Raw genomic sequence first — 20,902 nt, forward strand, 5'->3', positions numbered from 1 at the left:
TAAAAGTAAGCCTAAAAGTATTTTTAGGGAATAATTGTTCGTTTTTCCCTGAATTAAAATAATTTAAAGGATATAGATAATAAAGTATAGGGCCACAAAAGTTCTCAATCTAAGATGAATATTGTGTTGTTTAGGGCGTTAGTTTTTTTGTTTCTTTTTCTTTTTAGTTTCGTGCAAAGCTACAGGAGGGCTATCTGCGCTAGCCGTCCCTCATTTAGCAGCGTAAGACTAGTAAGAAGACAGCTAAGTCATCACCACCCACCGCGAACTCTTGAGCTACTCTTTAAAGCAAATAGTAGAATTGACTGTCACATTATAACGCTCCCACAGCTGAAAGGACGAGTACATTTGGTGCGACGGGAATTTGAACCGAGTCGAACGCCTTAACCTACCTGGCCATGCCAGGCCAGTTAGGGCGTTAGAGAATTTATGGCAAATTATTTGGGTGTAGGATTTTGTGTGATTGAAACCTAATTACGGTAACGTGTGTGTATAACCGCACCACTTCCAAAATCGTTCATTACAACTCCTAAATACTACAAGCACTTGTTTCTGAATGATAATGTTACATTTAGCTTTTGAACGTTGTGAAGACTTCGGTCCTTTCAACTGAAGTACTCTCATGTTGCATTTGGAGCATTTTAGTTGCAGTTAATCTTTTATAATTATCGTAACCTGTATTCGTTGCTAAGTAAGAACTACAAACTTATTGAAACTCATTACAGACACAATGCATGGTACAAACTTGTTGGTTTTTAATTTTACAAAGCCTGGTTAAAAGGCGATCACTTGAAGGAAAATAACCACGTTATATTGACCATGAGAAATTCTGGGAAAACATAGTCAAGCTGAAGGATAAAGTTATAAATCAGGGAAAGATAAAGACATGAAAAAGTTAATTGCTAGACTTGAGTGACGTTGTCCTTGGTTTGTACAACCAGTGTGTAAGGACACAATAGTAATAGCCTGCTTTTATTTTTTTTAGTAAATGTATTATGATTTGATCTCAGAACAATAAGCGACCAGAGCATACGTTTACTAGCAAAGATGCCCAACAGTCTCACTATAAATATAATGTTGAAAACTGGAACGTTTGCAATCGAACCATTCGTTCTGAACAAATCTGCCGGGTCTAAATGTCGCTTTTGTTTGGTGTCCGCGTCACGTATTTTGTTACGAACCTCCTTGGTCAGATGACTCCTTATTAGTGGCATTAGTTAAGGCGGTAAAATCGAAATAATGGCAATTTAGTTAAAATTTTGGGGAATGGCAAAAAGTGGAATATTTTCTTGAAATTTTGAAAAATCTATCTTTTACACCCTTGGATAAGAACGAAAGAAACTTGTATGTGCTGAAACCTACAGACTATTGCAGAGGTTACATGCCGTCAAGAAGAGGTGTATTTTTTCCTATCTACCGGACTAAATAATAGTTGAGAAAAATATGCGTTTCATTGGACAGATTCAATCAATCAAACAACAGGAGAGAGATAAAGATCGGGTACCCATCTGATCCTCCAAACAAAAACCAGATTACATTTTTGCACTAGGAAGGCAGGTACACCAGAGCTTCTTCATCAAATTTCATTAAAACAAATTCATCCGCTTCCTTACAACAACACGTGATAATAGACAGGCGTGCAACATGCTTTCAATGTACATGTGAATTAAAATATACCTCAGCATAGTATTTTATTATAAAGTGATAAAATAAGCAGATTTATTGCGTTAAACCAGATGTTTGGTTTGTTTCGAATTTCACGCAAAGCTACACGAGGGCTATCTGCGCTAGCCCTCCCTAATTTAGCAGTGTAACACTAGAGGGACGGCAGGTAGTCCTCACCACCCACCGCTAACTCTTGGGCAACTCTTTTACCAACGAATAGTGAAATTGACCGTAACATTATAACGCCCCCACGGCTGAAGGGCGAACATATTTGATGTGACGGGGATTCGAACTTGTGATTCTCACATTACGAGTAGAATGCCTTAACGACCTGGCCATGCCAAGCCAAAGGGAAATCTGTCATCGTTATATATCTTGAATATTTTGTAAATAAACATCAATGACGATAAGTTTAACCAACGTTATTAAATAATTACTAATAATATTTAGAAAAAAGAACTTTTTATTATATACATTTATATTTATGAATAAATATTTAATTAATTAAAAAAGGTAAGTTTTTGGAAAAATATTAAAACAAGTTACAGTTTTAATTATGCATAGCGAAATTTTAAGGTTCTAATTATAAATAAATAGATTCCAATACCATGAAATACACACTTTCACTCATGCACAGCAACCACTTGAAAGTTTTTATTCTCTTTAACATGGCCCGGCATGACCAGTTGGTTAATGCGCTCGACTCGTAATGTGAGGGTCGCAAGTTCGAATCCCCATCGCACCCAACCTGCTCGTCCTTTCAGCCCTGGGGTGCTGTATAATGTGACGGTTAATCCCACCATTTGTTGGTGAAAGAGTAGCACAAGAGTTGGCGGTGGGTGGTGATGACCAACTGCCTCCACTCTAGTCTAACACTACTAAATTAGGGACGGCTAGCATATATAGTCCTAGTGTAGCTTTGAGCGAAATTAAACACACACATACACTTTAAGATATATATTCCCAAAAATCAATTTTGTAAAAACAGTGGTTAATATTCATGTGGCAACCTAAGCATGTTAAGAAGTAGATAGTATGTTGATTAGCAAGCTTTACGTGGTGCTAGTGAATACACTTTAGGTATTCAGCTTTGTCCATGTTTTAAAAGTGACCCTCAATCCCTTTATTTGATTCAAAACGTTGGGGCGAATGTTGCTGGCTACCACCCTGTAGTTAGCAATACAGAATTAGAGCATGTATGAACCTTGTGACGTGGTCGTTTAATTAACATCCCAATAAGATTCCGCTATGATTAAAAATTTGATTTCCCTCTAACTTTTAGTTTACCATCCAGAAATTTAAAATTATAAACAACTTCAGCACTTTTGATTGAAATTAAATCTGTTTTCACGATTTTCGTTAAACAACTTGTAATGGATTTGTTATTATATATGTGTGTTAATATCAGTGTTTGTTTTACTCAAATATATATTTAGAAATGCGTATACATTTTACCGTTAGAAGTGTATTTCGAAATTCTCGCCTATTCCCTATATTTGTAGAAAATTCTTGAATGTAAGAGTCAACAATGTATGATTTGTGTATATAAATACCAGTATTGTTCTCTTAGCTGAAATTTCTAGGAAATCTATCTCAAGCTTATAAAAAGTAACCAACGCAACGTGAAGAGACATTTGGTTTGCTGCAGTTAATATACTGCAACCGTGGAAACTGTACCTTTTATAAACCCTTATCAGTCGAAAAACTGCAGATATTTGACCGGAAATATTTATAGATTTCTAATATTACAAACAAGTTAATTTCAGTGAGTTACTATTGGATGTTAGATTTTCTATGAAGATATTGAATTACTTCGGTTCTGAAAAACTCACATGTGAAGAGATGGCTAGCAACCTGTTAAGTAAACTGTGATGATATCAACTTGAAACTAATTCACTCATCGTGAACCGTCGATATAAATATTCAGTTTCAGGTCAGATAGAAGTCTCAATATTGTTGATAAATTTGTAAAGCTTTTGTACGTAAAATACTATTTGTAAAAACTATTTATAATTACCGTTATCATAAATTGTATTATTGTTTAAATATTAAAACATTTGTGTGAAAGAAAATTTTGTGCATCAATCTTGTTGGCAAAAATAATAACATTGATACATATCAACATTTAATTTATTTCTAAATTTCAATTGTAGGTTAACTGGGTTTCAGGCTATTTCAAATCGCAATATGCAACATCATAAATCGGAAATTCGTCCGAGATAAATTATAATACGTAGCACAATAAATTGGGGGCTCATGTCTGAGATCTGAATCAGAAATACAATTCATTTTAATTTAAAATTTAAATCTTAATTAAATTTACATTTATCAAGCCAATGACATTTGATCATGTCTGATTATCAAGAATTTCTTGAACCACTCACCTTTGAACAACTAGGAAGGTATAAGAAAGGTTAATTGTCTAAAATTACCAAAGTTTTAGAATTCGAGGTTTAGAAATCAATAAAAAAAACTAAAAAAGAATATTGTTGGTGTATTAATCGACGTTGATTTGTTGTCTGAAAAAGCATTAGGAGAATGCACTAGCCAATCAGAGTTGAGTTATAAAGATAAGTTAAAAATCGAGTAGAAACTCGAACAAATCGAGCTTAAACAAGCTCGATATGAAGCCGAGAAAGAACGAGTCCGTATTAAAACTAAAAAAGAGAAGGAGAAAGTCTGTATCAAAGCTGAAAGAGAAAGTAAACACTGGAGACCGAAAATCTTCGTATTAAAGTCGAGAAATAAATTAGTCTGAAAGAAATTGAAGTTAGGCTCAACTTTGATTGACCAAAGTAAAATGACAACTGTCAACTCAATTGATATATTAAAGTAGTACCATTTAATGAAAATGGAAGAAAATGGTTGAAGAAAATGTTACCCAAACTATGGAATAGACTACTGAGAAACGGTCGTTAATATTACAAAGTGTTTTAATTGATAAAGCACATGAACTTTATATTGTTCTCTCTCTAGAAGATTTTATAATAATGATAAGATCAAAACAGTTATTCTCAAAGCATAAGAATTAGTATCGGAAGCTTAACGAAAAAATTGCGAAGCTAAGGCAAGCAAGATAGCCAGACTTAAACGGAATTCATCCACGAAAAAGAAATTTATTTTTACTTACGATGTATTTCTATGATGAAAAGGAAGTTGGACATTACAAGAACCAGCTGCTCTATTTGATGATTACACTTTAACACATAAAACTACTTTTCATGAAGAGAAATTCTTGCCATCTCAAGCAAAAACCAATATCTGTCCAATCTTCTAGAGCTGAGAATTTTTTTTAAGAACATAGCTTCTTTTGTTTGAAATATTCTGACAGTCAGGATAAAACTTCATCAAAACAATCAAGGCCTGTTTGCCATTTTTGTAAAAAAAACAAACTGGTCTTGTTACGTTCGATTGTTGATGTTTGAAAAAGAAAAAATCTGATGTTGTTGATTTGGCCACTGATATAAAGACTCATTTAGTCAGAGAGGAATTTATACATTGTTTGTCTGTTGGTTCTTTGCCATTAACAAATTGCACTGCCAATCTAAAATACGTATGGGTAATACTGTAGTAATTCAATCATTACTGTTAAAAGGTAAACTGCCTTTACATTCGAATTCTGTCACTGGTGAGTATGTTTTTGTTCAGGGTATTGAGGGTGGTTTTGGTAATATTCCTCTTCACAACGCTTATATAGCATCAGACTAAGTTTTAGGACTAGTTGAGGTTGGAGTAAGACCTATTCTACTAATTAAGTGAGTATCATGATTGTTGGAAAATTATTTACATGTGGGAAAAGTTGTTATCGAACCAAAAATAGTTAGCGAGCTGATCACTGTTTCTCTAAATATGGTCTTATTGTTGAGGAGAAACTGGGTGTGTTTCCCTCGTGTGTTGTGACTTGAGCTCAGGCTGGGAAGTTAAGCCCAAAACAAGTGTTAGAGGACGATATTATTGTTATAGATTTGTTTCGCACCTTTTATGCGTCTGACAGGGATGTTGTGAATAATTTCCTGCTGACATTTCATTGGAAAGTGACAATGATGAACGTAAGGGATCTGGTTTACTTGGTAAAGTTCCCTTTGCTAGAAGTAAACTGATCACCGAGCAAGAAAAAGATCTGCATATCATTTTACTATTTAGATATGCACTCCCAAAATATGAATTGTAGAAAGCTTCAAATGGTTACATCATCAGAATTGGTGTGATCATAAGGAAATGTAGACCATGAGATATGTTAACTTCAAAGGATTTGACTATAATTTAGTTAATAGTTGTTCCTAAATAGCATACCATTCTGAAATATTGAAAGTTGACCATTAAATCCCCGTGGTAGGTCACTTAGGTGTGAAAAAAAATTAGGCAAGACGTTTTTTTTTTTTTTTAAACTTATAAACCTGTCAAATGGTCGGAAAAATCTAACCGGAAAAATCCTGTTGCTTCTTTTAAACCTATTCCGTTTTTTGAATAACTTCTCAGTCGTGTTATTGGTGATTGTGTTGGGTCTTTATCAGAAGGATAGCATCTGCACATATACACTTTCACGTTCCATATAATTTTATGATTATAAGGTTTTGTATAGATTGTGTTATATACTGTTATGATTTATAAAGTTTTATAATTCTCTGACAATGTATTACATTTAATTAATATTTTTATTAATGTATATGTAGATAGTTATATACGTATATATATCTATCTTAGTTAAATGTGTAGTGCGAAAATCTCGCCTATTCCCTGAATTTGTAAAAGCTGTTCGAGTAAGAATCAACAATATATGTTTTACGAAAGAACTAGCGTATCATCAAATATTTTTGTCAACTGCAATGTAAAGATCCTCACCCTTAAAATTTATAAATCGACTCACCCAGAGACAGTTTAATATTATTCATTTGATGCAGTTAGTATACTACAAATCTTGGAGACTATAACTGTTATCCTGGCATGGCCAGGTGGTTAATGCACTCGACTTACAATCCAAGAGCCACAAATTCGAATCCCTATTGCACCAAAGATGCTCACCCTTTCAGCCGTGGGGGCGTTATAGTGTTACGATCAATTCCATTATTCGTTGGTAAAAGAAATGTGGCAGTGGGTGGTGATCACTAGCTGCTTTCCCTCTAGTCTTATACTGCTTAATTAGGGACGGCTAGCGCAGATAGCCCTCGACTACTTTTGCGCGAAATGCAAACCAACCAGACTATAACTGTATTAAACGCTGTAATAAACTACAGATATTTGACTAAGAACGTTTGTAGACTATGAACATTATTAACCATTTAACTTAAAAGAATTAACTTTGACTCAGCATGTCCAGGTGGGTTAGGGCGCTCGATTCATCATCTGAGGGTCGCGGGTTCAAATCCCCTTTACACTAAACATGCTCGCCTTTTCAGCCGTGATGGCGTTATAATGTCACAGACAATCTCACTATTTATTGGTAAAGGAGCTGTCCAAGAGTTAGTGGTTATGACTATCTGCCTTCTCTCTAGTCTTAGACTGCTGAATTAGGAATGGCTAATGCTTTACTTGTTGTTGTTAAAAATACGTTTTGCTTATTTGTCAAACTGAACTATTTATAAGCAAATGTTTATTTTCATAAAAAATATAAAGAACGCTTTTGTATTTACATCACACAAGTGCTGTCATTATTGTTGTTGAAGGAAGTTAAATAAACTTAACATATTAATAGATCTCTTTTTACGTGAGTTAACTAATGATTCTTCTTTCGTCTTAGAATGGAAGAAAATATCGCATGCTTATTGTTTTACAGTAGTTTGCTTTCAAATTAGTTTCGTTTTGTAGAATAAACTTGTTCTGAGATCTGTGAATATTATAGAACTTTCCCAATATTGTTTCTCCGCCAGTGTAGTGAAATTGCATTTTTATATGGGCTAAATGAATTCAGTGTTTAATTTAGGAGTAAATCTTTTTTATTTATTTTGTCTAAACTATTGTTGGAGTTAGACGTTTAGCTTTGTGAATCTATGCCACAAATGAGCACAACCAGATATTAAGTGGAAAATTTTGTATACAAGAAATGATGACTACTTGTTTGAAAGGAGCTACTTTGGTGTAAACAATGATAGAGACAGAAATAAATCAGTATTGTACAGTGGCCTTAGGAAGTCTGTTTCGATCAAACCATCAAACTCTGCTAGTAAAGTTCATGCACGCACAAGCTTCAGAAAGCTTTCTAAGAAAGATTTGGCTTTTGCCAGAAAATTGCATAGTTCAATATCACTTTTGTTCTTCCAGAGGATATAAATTAAGACACCATCATTACTGTTACCTGTAACTACACACAGATCAACCTGTAAATATCACCTATAAATGTCACATTCCTTAAATGGCAAGGTCATTATCATAAGTGGGAATGCCATTAAACAATTTGTTTTTTATTCTCCATATGTACAAGTTGTAAAATGTTAGTGTTTCCTATGTAATGGCATAGCTCGTGTTGAGACTCATCCAAGAATTACCCCTTCTGGTTCAGACATGAGGTATTCATGTTCAAATATATTCAAATATAGCATTGGGAGTACTTGTACTTACTTGTATTTGAATGCTTTATTAGGAAAATTAAAGTATTCTTATTTGAATTCAAAAGCATGTTGTTGGGTGAATATACACCTGTGTTGTCACCAAACATAAGATCAACAGTAATGCAAAGTATGTGATAATAGAGGTCATGATGATACACGAAGCCATAGATGTTAACAGGATGCTGACCAAGGCTAGTAACCACAAGCTCCTTCATCAACCATGGTGATGCACTGGGCATACGAGACTTGGACTACAATACAAGACTTGGACTAACAGTGGCGTGATGTTTATGTTCGGAAAGTTTAAATACTTCCTGTGCACAAAGAACATCCGGCACCCCTTACCAAGCCCAAAAATATGCATCCCTTGAGTGGGTCGACTGTTTCCATTTGACCCTTTTCACAGTTTTCCTCCAGTAGAGGTTGCTGAAAATACAACACCAGTGGCTTCAACTCCAACATAATCAATGTGTTATATTTATGGGCATGCATTTCTAAATTAACTGCATTTATTTGTGGTCAAGGCCCTGTTTAGAGGTGCCAAAAACATTTCATAGTAGCAGTACAGCTCATGGGTGGCACTGTTAAGTGCATGCCAAAGAAATAGGTAAACCTTGAGGTTGTGAACCAGCTTTGTACAATTTTTGGGATGGAATGGAAAGAAATACACTGATTGCCACCTCGCATAGCTGAAGAGCAGCTGTACCCAGAGAGTACAGCTTTGGTCAAAGCTGCTCCAAGCCATGCCTTGTAATGGGCTTAATGTTTTTCTATTTCTTTTTTAAGCATACCCTTGACCTGGTCTGACATAATGGCCGAATCCACATTTTACTTGGCTTGCCCTCCGGTGGCCAATATTGTTAGCCACCAATGTTTTTATTTCATTGCAACAGTGGCTTTTGTGAATGGTTCCAACAGCTGCAACATCTGATTGCACCTGCACCAGGTGTTTTTTCCTCTGCATCAAACAGCTTGTCAGTTAGTTTGTCACTGCACATCTTCATCTTCTCAGCCAGCAGTCAAGACGTTGGGAACAGCAATGATATGCAATGCATCACCTTCTTGTGAAATATAATACATTTGTAGAATCGCGACCGCAAAATCCCCCCAAAATTAGGATATGCTTCCAACAGATTGACCAGTCTTTAGTAGGAGCTTTTCATGCTTTGTTTCTGCCAGAAGCAACCACACTGGAACCTGCTCATCTCTTATGGGGATGACCTCGTTTTCATGGAGACAGTTCTGAATGAGTTATGATATTTTTAGTGGAACTGAGCATCCCAGTGCGTCTGTTCTTGGAGGTCTTTTAAGTCTGAGTTCTACTTCTGTGTGAGTACCCACACGCTTTGTGCTCTACATGGCGGCCACTAAAGACCAACTTGGAAAGCATATCCTTTTTTCTTCTTCAGGGCCTTCATCAGACTGCAGTCTTCCATAATGTACAACATCTACTCTCCGGTAAACAGCTGGTAGAATGTCTATGGATAGTCACGGACCCATTCACTTGGGTGGATTATGTAAACCTCATGGTGGTCATTCCAGGCCAGTGTCGGATCTAGTATATCTGTTGTTGTATCAGTCACGGACCCATTCACTTGGGTGGATTATGTAGACCTCATGGTGGTCATTCCAGGCCAGTGTCGGATCTAGTATATCTGTTGTTGTATCAGTCACGGACCCATTCACTTGGGTGGATTATGTAGACCTCATGGTGGTCATTCCAGGCCAGTGTCGGATCTAGTATATCTGTTGTTGTATCAGATGGTAGGGTGATGATGAACTTGAAGACCCCACAGTAGAGGTTCTTCAGAAGGTTTAGAATGAAAACAGTTTTCCTGCAGTCTGTCTGACCATAAATAACTTATTTCCTTTCAATAATAAGCTTTACCTTGACCAAGATTAACCGATACTTGAGAAATCCACTACATAATACTAAATACTTTATTTCAAAACAACTGATATCAACCCGTAGCTTCTAAGACAGCCTGTAGAACATGTTTTGGCTTTCGTCTTCTCTAGTTGTTTTTTGTTACATTAATGCTGAAAATTAGTGGAGCAGCTAAACTTTAAAAGAAAGTTTGCTAAAAAATTTTGCTTTTTGTTTTGTAAATTAAGATTTTGTTTAGGTCAGTTTCACATAAATTCTGCGTTTATCTTCTCTTTTGAATTTCTTGTTATAATGGTTCGTAATACTTGTTGGCAAAGTGCATCGTGCAATACCGTATTTCCTGTGTGTAAACCTAAAACAAAAATCAACATTTTTTCGAATAACGTAATAATCAGCGGTGAAATAAATAGTTTATAGAACCTGAAGAAATAAAACCATACATATGTATATATAGTTGCGTATTATAATTTATTTCGGACGAGTCTCCAGTTTATTATATTACGTACATTACGTATTACAATTTCAAATAACCGGAAATTTGAATTTGAAATTAACGGTTTATTAAATGTTAATACGTATTAAATTTATGGTATTTGCCAACAAGATCAATACAGACAATTTACTTTTCTAACGCAAATATGTTTTAGTATACAGACGTAAAAAACAATACAATTTATGATAACGGTTATTACTGATAGTTATGAAAAAATATACTGAGTCTGAAATTAAACGTTTCATTGATGGTCCAGATCCACGACGAGCAAATTAATTCAAGTTGTTTTGTAACACCTCGCTCAAGCTCGCTAGAGGCCCGGCATGACCAGGTAGGTTAAAATGTTCGGCTTGTAATTTGAGGGTCATGGGTTCGAATCCCCTTCACACAAAACATGCTCAACCTTTCAGCCATGGGGGCGTTACCACGTTACTATCAATCCCACTATTCGTTGGTAAAAGAGTAATCCAGAAGTTGGCGGTGGGTGGTGATGACTACCTGCCTTCCCTCCAGTTTTATACTGCAAAATTAGGGACGGCGAAAGCAGATAGCCCTCGTGTAAATTCTGTAGTTTTCCGATTAATAGGCGGTAATCACAATTATAGCTTCCGAGGTCTATAGCACACTGACTGTAGCTGACCAAAAATAATACTAAATTTGCCTCTCGGCTTTGGTTTTATAAACCAATCACTCGAGTTCCTAGAATTTTCAACAATTTTCCAGTGAATTTTCGTGAAACAAAAACTGTTGATTCTCACTTTCAAGAATTTTTGACAAATTCCCAAAAAAGGCGGAACTGCGCGATAAGCAGTCAAGAAGAAACATCACATGCGAAAAAAGAAAACTATGTGGAAACATGCGTGAGCACTAAGATAAACGTATAACATTAAATCTGTTACAATATATGTCCTCCAGACCTATTAAAAACGTAATCTTAGGGTCATCGGTTCGAATCCCTCTAGTGTTACACTGCTAAATTAGGGACGGCTAGCGCAGATAGCCCTCAAGTAGCTTTGCGCGAAATTCAAACCAAACCAAAACCTATTAAAAACAGAGCGAGCGTTGGCTCAAAAGTTAGTGTTCCGAATTGTATATCATAAGTACCATGGTTCACGTCCCTTTACCGCCATAAACGAATTATTCTTCGAGCTTTGTTACTGTGGTTACTTTATAAGAGTCACAGCTATTTAATTTGATAAGAAAAGTTTCTTATTTATCGGTGTTAACTAATTAACTTTCTTCAAATCTCTCACTTGAATATTAAAGAAGGTAAAACAAGTACCTCATATAGATTTGCTCAACATTCGGTAAGACAATCATACCTTTAATAAACAGACTTTGAAACATAATAAATCTAAATAACAGTGGGAAAACATTTATTCGTATATATACTGGTTAGGTTTGTTTGTTTGTTTTGGAATTTCGCACAAAGCTACTCGAGGGCTATCTACGCTAACCGTCCCTAATTTAGTAGTGTAAGACTAGAGGGAAGGCAGCTAGTCATCACCACCCACCGCCAACTCTTGGGCTACTCTTTTACCAACGAATAGTGGGATTGACCGTCACATTATAACGCCCCCACGGCTGGGAGGGCGAGCATGTTTGGCGCAACTCGGGCGCGAACCCGCGACCCTCAGATTACGAAGCGCACGCCTTAACGCGCTAGGCCATGCCAGGCCCCTACTGGTTAGGTTCCAATTAAATTATACAAACACCTAGTCAAATTTGAAATATTTTTCCACACGAAAGGATCAGTTTGAATTTCGCGCAAAGCTACACGAGGGCTATCTACGCTAACCGTCCCTAATTTAGTAGTGTAAGACTACAGGGAAGGCAGTTAGTCATCAACACCCACCGCCAACTCTTAGGTTACTCTTTTACCAACGAATAGTGGGATTGACCGTAACATTATAACGCTCCCATGGCTGAAAGGGCGAGAATATTTTGGTATGACGGGGATTCGAACCGGCGACTCTCGGATTACAAGTTGGGTGCCTTAGCACCTAGCCATGCCGGTCCCCCACACGAGAGCAAATGAAAGTAGCTGTGGTAAAATTTAACGTTATAACCATGACTTATACCTGAGTTTGTTTGTTCAAGTACAAACGTTCAGCTCCAAGCTCTTTAATCTCTTGAAAAATGTCAGATCTAATTAGAGATTTTGGACTCAGGGAGTCAAACCCCTCGATTGATATATTTTACCACACACAAGATCTCATACGTTAACTAAGCCTACCTTAAACAATTTCAATTTCAGGGTAAGCTCGTAGTGACCCTGAATTAAACTGAATTGATTATGCACGGGCACCACGCATAGTGTGGCTAGCACAGAAAATATAGCTAACAAACAAGTGGAAAAAAGGTATCAAATAAACTAACTCTACCTGAAATAATTTAAAATAAATTTAAAATAATTTTAAATTTAAAATAATTTAAAGTCCTCGGTTATTGAGAATTCCCTCCTTTTGTTGTTTTTTAATTTTATCACGGAAACATTGGCCAATGAAAGACATACAACTTTACTGTATATTAATGTCTGTAACGAATGTTGCTTTCCCAACTATATGATATCTTTGAGTCAAGGGTGCACTTGCACAAATTGAAGAAAGTGAACTAACCAAACAGGTTATACATGTTATGTTGAATAGACAAGGCACTGTTGAGTGCCAAGCTTGTTTATCGCATAATTCGCTGTCTGCGATGCTTATGTTTTTAAAAATACATCCTTTTGTGAGTAGACTTATTTCAAAAAACACAGCAAAGCCTGAAAGAAAGAGTTCATCAAAAACAATGTAGTCATAATAATGTGCACATATTTCAATCCCAAACCAACTAGAAGTCCTTCACCTAAATATCTAAACGATCAGTTAACGAATGTGTAAAGATCTTTCCTTGTATCCTAAAAAATATGTTCTATTAGATGTGAAGCTGGTTTGGTGTGAATGAAGTGTATGTATTTATCAAATAAACTTACACTGTACGTATATTAATTCATACTTTTAACGTGCTTGTTTCACACGCCACCTATGAAAATTCGACTCGTAATCTGAGGGTCGCGGGTTCGAATTCCCATCACACCAAAATATGTTCGCCCTATCAGCCGTGGGGGCGTTATAATGTGACGGTCAGTCCTACTATTCGTTGGTAAAAGAGTAGCCCAAGAGTTGGCGGTGGATGGTGATGACTAGCTGCCTTCCCTCTAGTCTTACACTACTAAATCAGGGACGACTAGCGCAAATAACCCTCGTGGGGTTATTAGATAGATTCAGTTTTAAATTAACAACTAAAATCTAAAAAAACAAAATTGTGATTACACTTTGGCGTATGAACAAATTTTAACTTGGGGAAATGAGCTAAAATGTTGAGAGCCATAAAGGGTTTCTTTTTTTTCAGGGGAGGTTTTTCCAGATCTCACCAGGCGAGGGGTCTTGAAAGCTCGTGTAAGGCTCTAGAATCAGTTTCCTACTATTTGTTTACGTTCTCAAAATATATTTTGCAGTTACAAAATATTACAAACATTCTGATGATGTTAATTTTAAAGCTGACTCTTGAACAGCATAAACCGATCAACAGAAACGATTCAGCATAGCCAGGCGGTTAAGGCGCTCGAATCGTAATTTGAGGATCGCGGGTTCGAATCCTTGTTGCACCAAACATGCTCGCCCTTTCACACGTGCAGGCGTTATAATGTAATGGTCAATTCCACTATTCGTTTATAAAAGAGTATCTCAAGGGTTGTCGGTGGGTGGTGATGACTAGCTGCTTTCTCTCTAGTCTTACACTGACAAATTAGGGATGCTATCGCAGATAGCCCTCATGTAGCTTTCCCCGAAATTAAAAACAAAACAATTAACAGAAACGTACGTGTTTGAAAATTTTCGTAATTTTGTTATAAATATTTTTATTTGTCAGGTTTTAATATTTGATGTGACATACAGTTAATTTTTTAAAAGTTCAACTTCCAATCAGAGTTAAGTTACATATAAAGCTCTAACCTTCTACACTGAAATGTACGTGTGGGTGACAAGTTATTACTTTGTATGTTCACTCTACACTTAATTGCTTCCTAGATTTAAAGATATATCCCTTAAAACCCAAATAAGGTTTCCTGGACGAGCCGTCTTATTCTCTCTTTCCTCTCACTCCTTCCCCGACAACACATTTTGGACTTTAAACGTTTAGAGACGATTTGGATAGGTAAGGAAGAACACTTTGTTATGAACGCACAACGTTTCGACAAGACTATGTCATGAACAATTTCAACCAGTTTTCACAAACACGGGAATATATATATATAGTATCGAACAAAGAAATCACATGATGGGAGATTAATTAACAGTTTAGGATTGGTAGTTTGGTACCCAGGGTGTTAGTTTAGAGAACGGCTGTCTTGTTCATTTAAAATATCTTCCCATGTTTAGTGTTTGGTTCTTTATTTAATATGTTTGTTTTAAAGCAAAACAATATTGGGCTATCTGCTGTGTCCAACGCGGAATATCTAGCCCTGGTTTTTAATGTCGTAAGTTCGGAAACTTACCTAGTGACGTTTCTTTGTTTAAAGTTACGGGTGCTCGTATAAATATAACGTGCTACACACGTGTAACAGAAATACATTCATTGTTTAAATTTCTCGTCGACTATTCTTTTTTTAAAAATAAATTTTGCCGATATATCTATAATTTAATTTGTTGTTTAAATATGCCTCTGGAAGTTTCCTATTCTACAATAAACCCGAATTTAAACGATCACAACTGAAGAAGCTTAGCCTGTCTTTTCCACATTGCCTTAATGTCGTTAATAGGGTGTTGGCAACTTACCAACTTACACTACCTGACCAATAGGAGTTCAGTGTGACGTATAAAACTTGAAGAACTCAGCACAAGAGTAAAGTTCGCGTAACACTGATTGTGCGTTTCGTATATTAGCCGCGTTTCTCGCGCACATCACTGTAGATTTCAGTAGGTACAACCATTATTTCTTGTCTTTTAAAATTGTTCTTAGTTCGAACATTTAATATTTTTCAATTCATTTACTGTTAAAGTTACTGAAATTGCACTGTGTTGATTTCTTCTTTGTTTTTATAAGGGTAAATAAATTCGGCTGGAGTCTAAAGAGCAAATACATTCCAAGTTTTAATAGTTTAGTGTTGATTTATATTACTGTTATTATATATATTTGGGGATTGCTTATAATTACAATTATCAAACCATTTTAATGCCTTTTACAGATAAAATTCAAACAACCGGTTACTATTAAAATTTTTATCAGTGTTAAAATATGCATGATTTATTATATATCAAATATAGTTGACTATATATATATATACATATCTGTATGTTATTTAAATCGGACGTTTACGTCTTTTTCAAGCGTCCAGTGAATCTCATTTTACTTGTGCATGATGTTACACCTACTGTAATTTAAACACAAGACAGTACTAAAGATATTGTCCTATTTTACATTTAAATATCAAACAGAATTACACTTATTGCTTGACGTTTCATTTAAACATCAGATAACAAGCACAACGACTGTTGTTTAAAGTTATATTTAATTACACATTATACAGTATCATAAATTAAACGTTGTCCTTATTTTCAGCTTTATAAAATCAGTTTTCTGTGACGTTATTCTTTAAAGTCGTGGAAAGTCACGTTAAAGGAATGACATTTGAAAAAAACACAACTAAATTGGTTGTTTTCTAAATTATTTTATTTAATAGTTCGTAAAGAATCAACATGAAAACCGGACGAGGGGTTCTTTTATTTGGTGCTCTCTTAACTTTGCTTCTTCAGTCCTCATCTTTTCCAGTATCTGATGAAGACAACGAGGTTAAGGATGTCGAGAAGAAAGCCCAACCCACAGAGCAGCAACACAGTGAAGATGATGAAAAAACTGTGGAAGAGAAGGAAATTGAAGTGATGGAAGCTGGAATCTTGGATTCCATTCAAAAGTTCTTTAATTCTGATGATCCAGATTCTGGCATTAGTAGAATATCCGATTACGTGCAAAATTTTGGTGGTAAGTTCAAACTTGGTCTAGCATTCTCATGTCTTTCACTGTAAAACAAGCTTAAAGCCCACCGTATTAGTTTAGTTAAGTATTCTGTATGAAATCAGTTGTACACTAATGAATTACTTCGTTCGCTAGATTTATACAGTTTCAACTAATATGGTGATTTCGTAATGACACTAGTGATAATCAAGTATCATTATAGACTGAACTAAAGTGCCAAATTACAATATACACTATCTTCTGATAGAAACTACTTAAGACATATTAGCTCGGAAGTAATGTCACTTTTCTTACATAATATTATGCTATAGTTACTGACTGATTCTTTAATTTTCATTTTCAATCTGTATAGCAAGTACGGTATTCAAACACAGTGTACTAATGTGTAAAGCTTATTATTAAACAGAAGATTTAAATGCGACCTCCATAATGTTAATATATCACGTAATTGACGTTATATTTACTTGCTTGTGAAATATGTAAGCATAAGACTCAAGTAAACTACCAGAATTAGTGAAACTTACCTAAAAACTCGTAATTATAATAATTACATTGAGTAAAGAATTAATCTACCACTGCCAAAACACAATTAGCTGAAATGAATAAGCGTGTTTATGTATATATATGGCCCCCTGATAGTACAGCGGTAAATCTCCGAATTTACAACAATCAGGGGTCGATTCCCCTCAGTGGGTTCAGCAGATAGTTCTTTGTTGCTTTGCTATAAGAAACCAAACAACACACACACACACACACACACTCACATTTATATATATTGATTGGAACCTGGTCGTGTCGTTGTGTGCGAGTTGGGAAGGCCAGGCTCATTTTACACCTCTGTCTTTCTCTTTAACCGTGTTTGATGTAAACATTCGAGTACTATATTTAATATCTATGAAGTTAGTAAATGTGCCTAAAATGTACACTAATTCTATATTCTCTCTTTTCAAGCCATGCACGGAAATATCACACATAAACATTTAGTGCTAAATTGTCACTTCTCTACATTTGGTCGTTTTAAAACTTTCAAAACGTTTCATGAACAGATGGTCATTTTTTCTCTCGATAACTTTATCAAACGCATAATGAAAAAGAATAAAAGACACAAAACAACTTTTTGAAATGTTGAGATAATTTAAGCAAAGCGATACATTATTGTCTTGTTTAGGTGGACTTTCTTATCGTACGTTATCGAAAGTTCTCAGCTTCGCTAAAATATTAAGTTTATAGTGTGGCTATTATGAACACATTTAAGTATAAAAGTATAACCTATATACTTTTGTTGCTAAAAAACATGACATAAAAGCTATTGTTGGAATGCATTCTTACCAAAAGACACTGCTTTTCTATATATTAGAAGTTGTTATATGTATATATATATATATATAACACATTTTTTCTATGTTATTTTTTGTTAGCTTACTTCATTAAAAGGATGCGCACACGCACGTAGATAAATAATAATATATAGGTGCACAACCCGGAAATCCATTTAGTATGAGTGAAAAATGTCAGGTTTCTGGGTTCTTTCCTCTTGAAAATATGACGGTTACATTTTTTCTTGTGTTTTTTGCATAAAACGACGCGTATATGTATGTTAATAAGTAATACCCTGGTGCACACTCTCAGAGTTCACATAGTTTAGGTACAAAATTTCTAGGTTGACATATTCTAAAAAGAGTATAAACCCATTTTAGCATAAAAATATAACCTATACCTCTTCGTTGATAAGCAATATGTCATAAAAATGTATTCTCAAAATGGGTGGTAAGGGTATTAACACTAATTAAAATAAAGTATAGAACAACGTTTCGACCTTCTTAGGTCATCTTCAGGTTAACCTTTTGTCTTGAGAATACATGTTTACTTCAAGTGGGATTCTCGTCATCAATAATATGACATAAAACACACTGTTGAAACGCATTGTTATGAAAACGTACTGACTTTTCTATATGTTACAAGTTGTTATATAAGAAACCATTTACACATACAGTTCATTGTCTAGCTTTGTGCTTAACAATAAACAAACATTTATGACTTTTGATGAAACGTGAAGTGTTTATCTCAAGAAAAATTTTATGTTTCCACAGAAGCACTGAAGGACGTAGTGAATCGTACTCTCAGTGGAATTAACGGGTTTATTCAGGGACTGTCTACCAATAAGAGTTCGGATGATGACAAAAAGGTAGGAGTAAATCAGTTGATTAACTTTATCTATAAAGGAATATACAACCATTTTTTCTTCACTTTTAAAATAAAGTAATTTATACCTTACATTTGAAACTAATAAAATATGCGAATTTTATATTTTTACTCTGTTAATTAAGTGTTAGAAGGTGATTATTAGAATTATGTTACCATAATATCATTAACCATATTATTTAAATTATGCTTTTAACGTATCGTACATTCGGGGAAAATTACACCAAGTTTGATAATTGTTCATTTACATATATCTTGTTATAATGAATGAAACGTTTACATATATCTTTGTATAAACACTTTCACATAAATATAATACATTCAGCATTTTAAATATAATTTTCCTAAACATTTTCACCAAGGGTTAAATTTCAAAACTAATTCTGACTCGGTTGTAGTAATGGTTTTAACCTACCATATTTCATAGGCCTACTGTGATAGTTCAAGTAAAATAAACGCATGGTTATTTGATTGCTGTAACAAAAGAAGTTCGAGAACCTAGTACAGAAGTATAAAAAATACAAAAAAGTTGAAAAACTAACGATGATGTAGCAATGCCATTGCCACAAAGTAAGGAAACAAGACAGAAATCAATACAAAAATCTATACAAAAACCTGAATGTAAGTAGTCAAAATTTTCCAATAAAAACTTACGTACAAGTAAACTCTTGGTCACTTTAACAGTTCTTTCACATTTGAGATCTAAAGTATATTCTCTCTACCAATTGTCAAATTTCAAAATTAATACTGATTCGGTTTTAGTAGCGGTTTTAACCTGCCATTTCATTGGCCTACTGTGATAGGCCTACAGTCTAAATTCTCTTCAATGTTGTAAATCAGCTAATCTGATGGTTTAGTTTGATCTTTCAGATCAACCTATTTTGCTCATTACATTAATTTAACTGCTTAAACTTATATTTCAGCTTTCATCCTTTTTAACGTCTGTTTCTATTTGTCATTTTGAAGGAGACAGAGAAAGGAGTTGAAATTGAAGGTTCAAAATGAAGACCGTTATCTTGCTTAGCGGTAGTGTAATTGAAGATAGAAAAATGTAACTACGTCATTTTGATAACAGTTTTTATTATGTAAAAATCTGAAATAAAGTAAGATCGTTCGAAAATATTATATTTAAACGTTGGATTTCTGGTTCAAGGTTCTAATCATAATGTTGTCATTATATGTTGTACCTCTTTTTTTCTTTAATAACAATCTTTGTAAACTCATCAACTTGTTGTGTATGTTATGTGTTCTATATTAGTGTTTCTCAATATTTTTGAATCTAAGGAGCTCTTATGGCATCAAATATTTATCACGGAATCTTTCACAACGTTCCTTTAAAAAACAAAACAATATTACAATACTATATATATATGTTAGGCCCGGCATGGCCGAGCGCGTTAAGGCATGCGACTCGTAACCTGAGGGTCGCGGGTTCGCGTCCGCGTCGCGCTAAACATGCTCGCCCTCCCAGCCCTGGGGGCGTTATGATGTACGGTCAATCCCACTATTCGTTGGTAAAAGAGCAGCCCAAGAGTTGGCGGTTGGTGGTGATGACTAGCTGCCAATAACTTTTGGTTTGTTTGTTTTGAATCTCGCTCAAAGCTTCACGAAAGCTATTTGCGCTAGCCATCCTTAATTTAGCAGTGTAACACTAGAGGGAAGGCAGCTATTCATCACCACCCACCGCCAACTCTTGAGCTACTCTTTTACCAACGAATAGTGGGATTGTCCCTCACATTATATCACGGCTGAAAGGGGAGCATGTCTGGTATAACTGGAGTGTCTTAACCATCTGGCCATGCCGGGCGTAATTTTAAAGGGATGCGAGAAGAATAATCTGTTGTGAACTGGGCTGATGAATTATTTGGAGACACTAATTACTTGATGAAAAATGTTAATTATTCACGGTAAACGTATTTCTTTTAAAAAGAAAAGGGTCGCTACAAGTAAAAAAAAAAAACAAGGTTGGCTCACAAATGGTTTAAAACATAGAATTAAAGAAAAACACAATAAATTTAAGAGAAATTATGAATATTTTAGAAGATCAAGAAGGTTGGTAAAATATATAATTAGACATCAAAAAGGATGTATGAG

General features: G+C 35.0%; 1 protein-coding gene and 1 long non-coding RNA gene across 3 annotated transcripts in view; both read left to right on the forward strand.

Moving 5' to 3' along the window:
• Nucleotides 1–20,902, forward strand: part of LOC143234864 (uncharacterized) — a 208,583-nt gene that overhangs the window by 63,863 nt on the left and 123,818 nt on the right. The gene's annotated exons all lie outside the window — the stretch shown is intronic.
• On the forward strand, nucleotides 15,410–20,031 carry LOC143233797 (uncharacterized). Of its 2 annotated transcripts, none has more exons than XM_076470478.1 (4): nucleotides 15,410–15,549; nucleotides 16,314–16,612; nucleotides 18,697–18,791; nucleotides 19,775–20,031. In XM_076470478.1, exons 2-4 carry the CDS (start codon nucleotides 16,330–16,332, stop codon nucleotides 19,811–19,813), a joined length of 417 nt encoding a protein of 138 aa, XP_076326593.1. In that variant the 5' UTR covers nucleotides 15,410–15,549; nucleotides 16,314–16,329; the 3' UTR covers nucleotides 19,814–20,031. The 2 variants fall into 2 exon arrangements, with proteins under 2 accessions (XP_076326593.1, XP_076326594.1); XM_076470479.1 differs by having other exon boundaries at nucleotides 15,421–15,553.

This window comes from Tachypleus tridentatus, chromosome 12 (genome assembly GCF_004210375.1).
Source record: "Tachypleus tridentatus isolate NWPU-2018 chromosome 12, ASM421037v1, whole genome shotgun sequence".
NCBI classification, from domain to species: domain Eukaryota; kingdom Metazoa; phylum Arthropoda; class Merostomata; order Xiphosura; family Limulidae; genus Tachypleus; species Tachypleus tridentatus.

Coding starts and splice junctions, on each gene's coding strand:
- LOC143233797 (XM_076470478.1), top strand. CDS start 16,330: ATGAAAACCGGACGAGGGGTTCTTTTATTTGGTGCTCTCTTAACTTTG. Junction 16,613..18,696: donor TTACGTGCAAAATTTTGGTG/GTAAGTTCAAAC, acceptor ATGTTTCCACAG/AAGCACTGAAGGACGTAGTG. Junction 18,792..19,774: donor GTTCGGATGATGACAAAAAG/GTAGGAGTAAAT, acceptor GTCATTTTGAAG/GAGACAGAGAAAGGAGTTGA.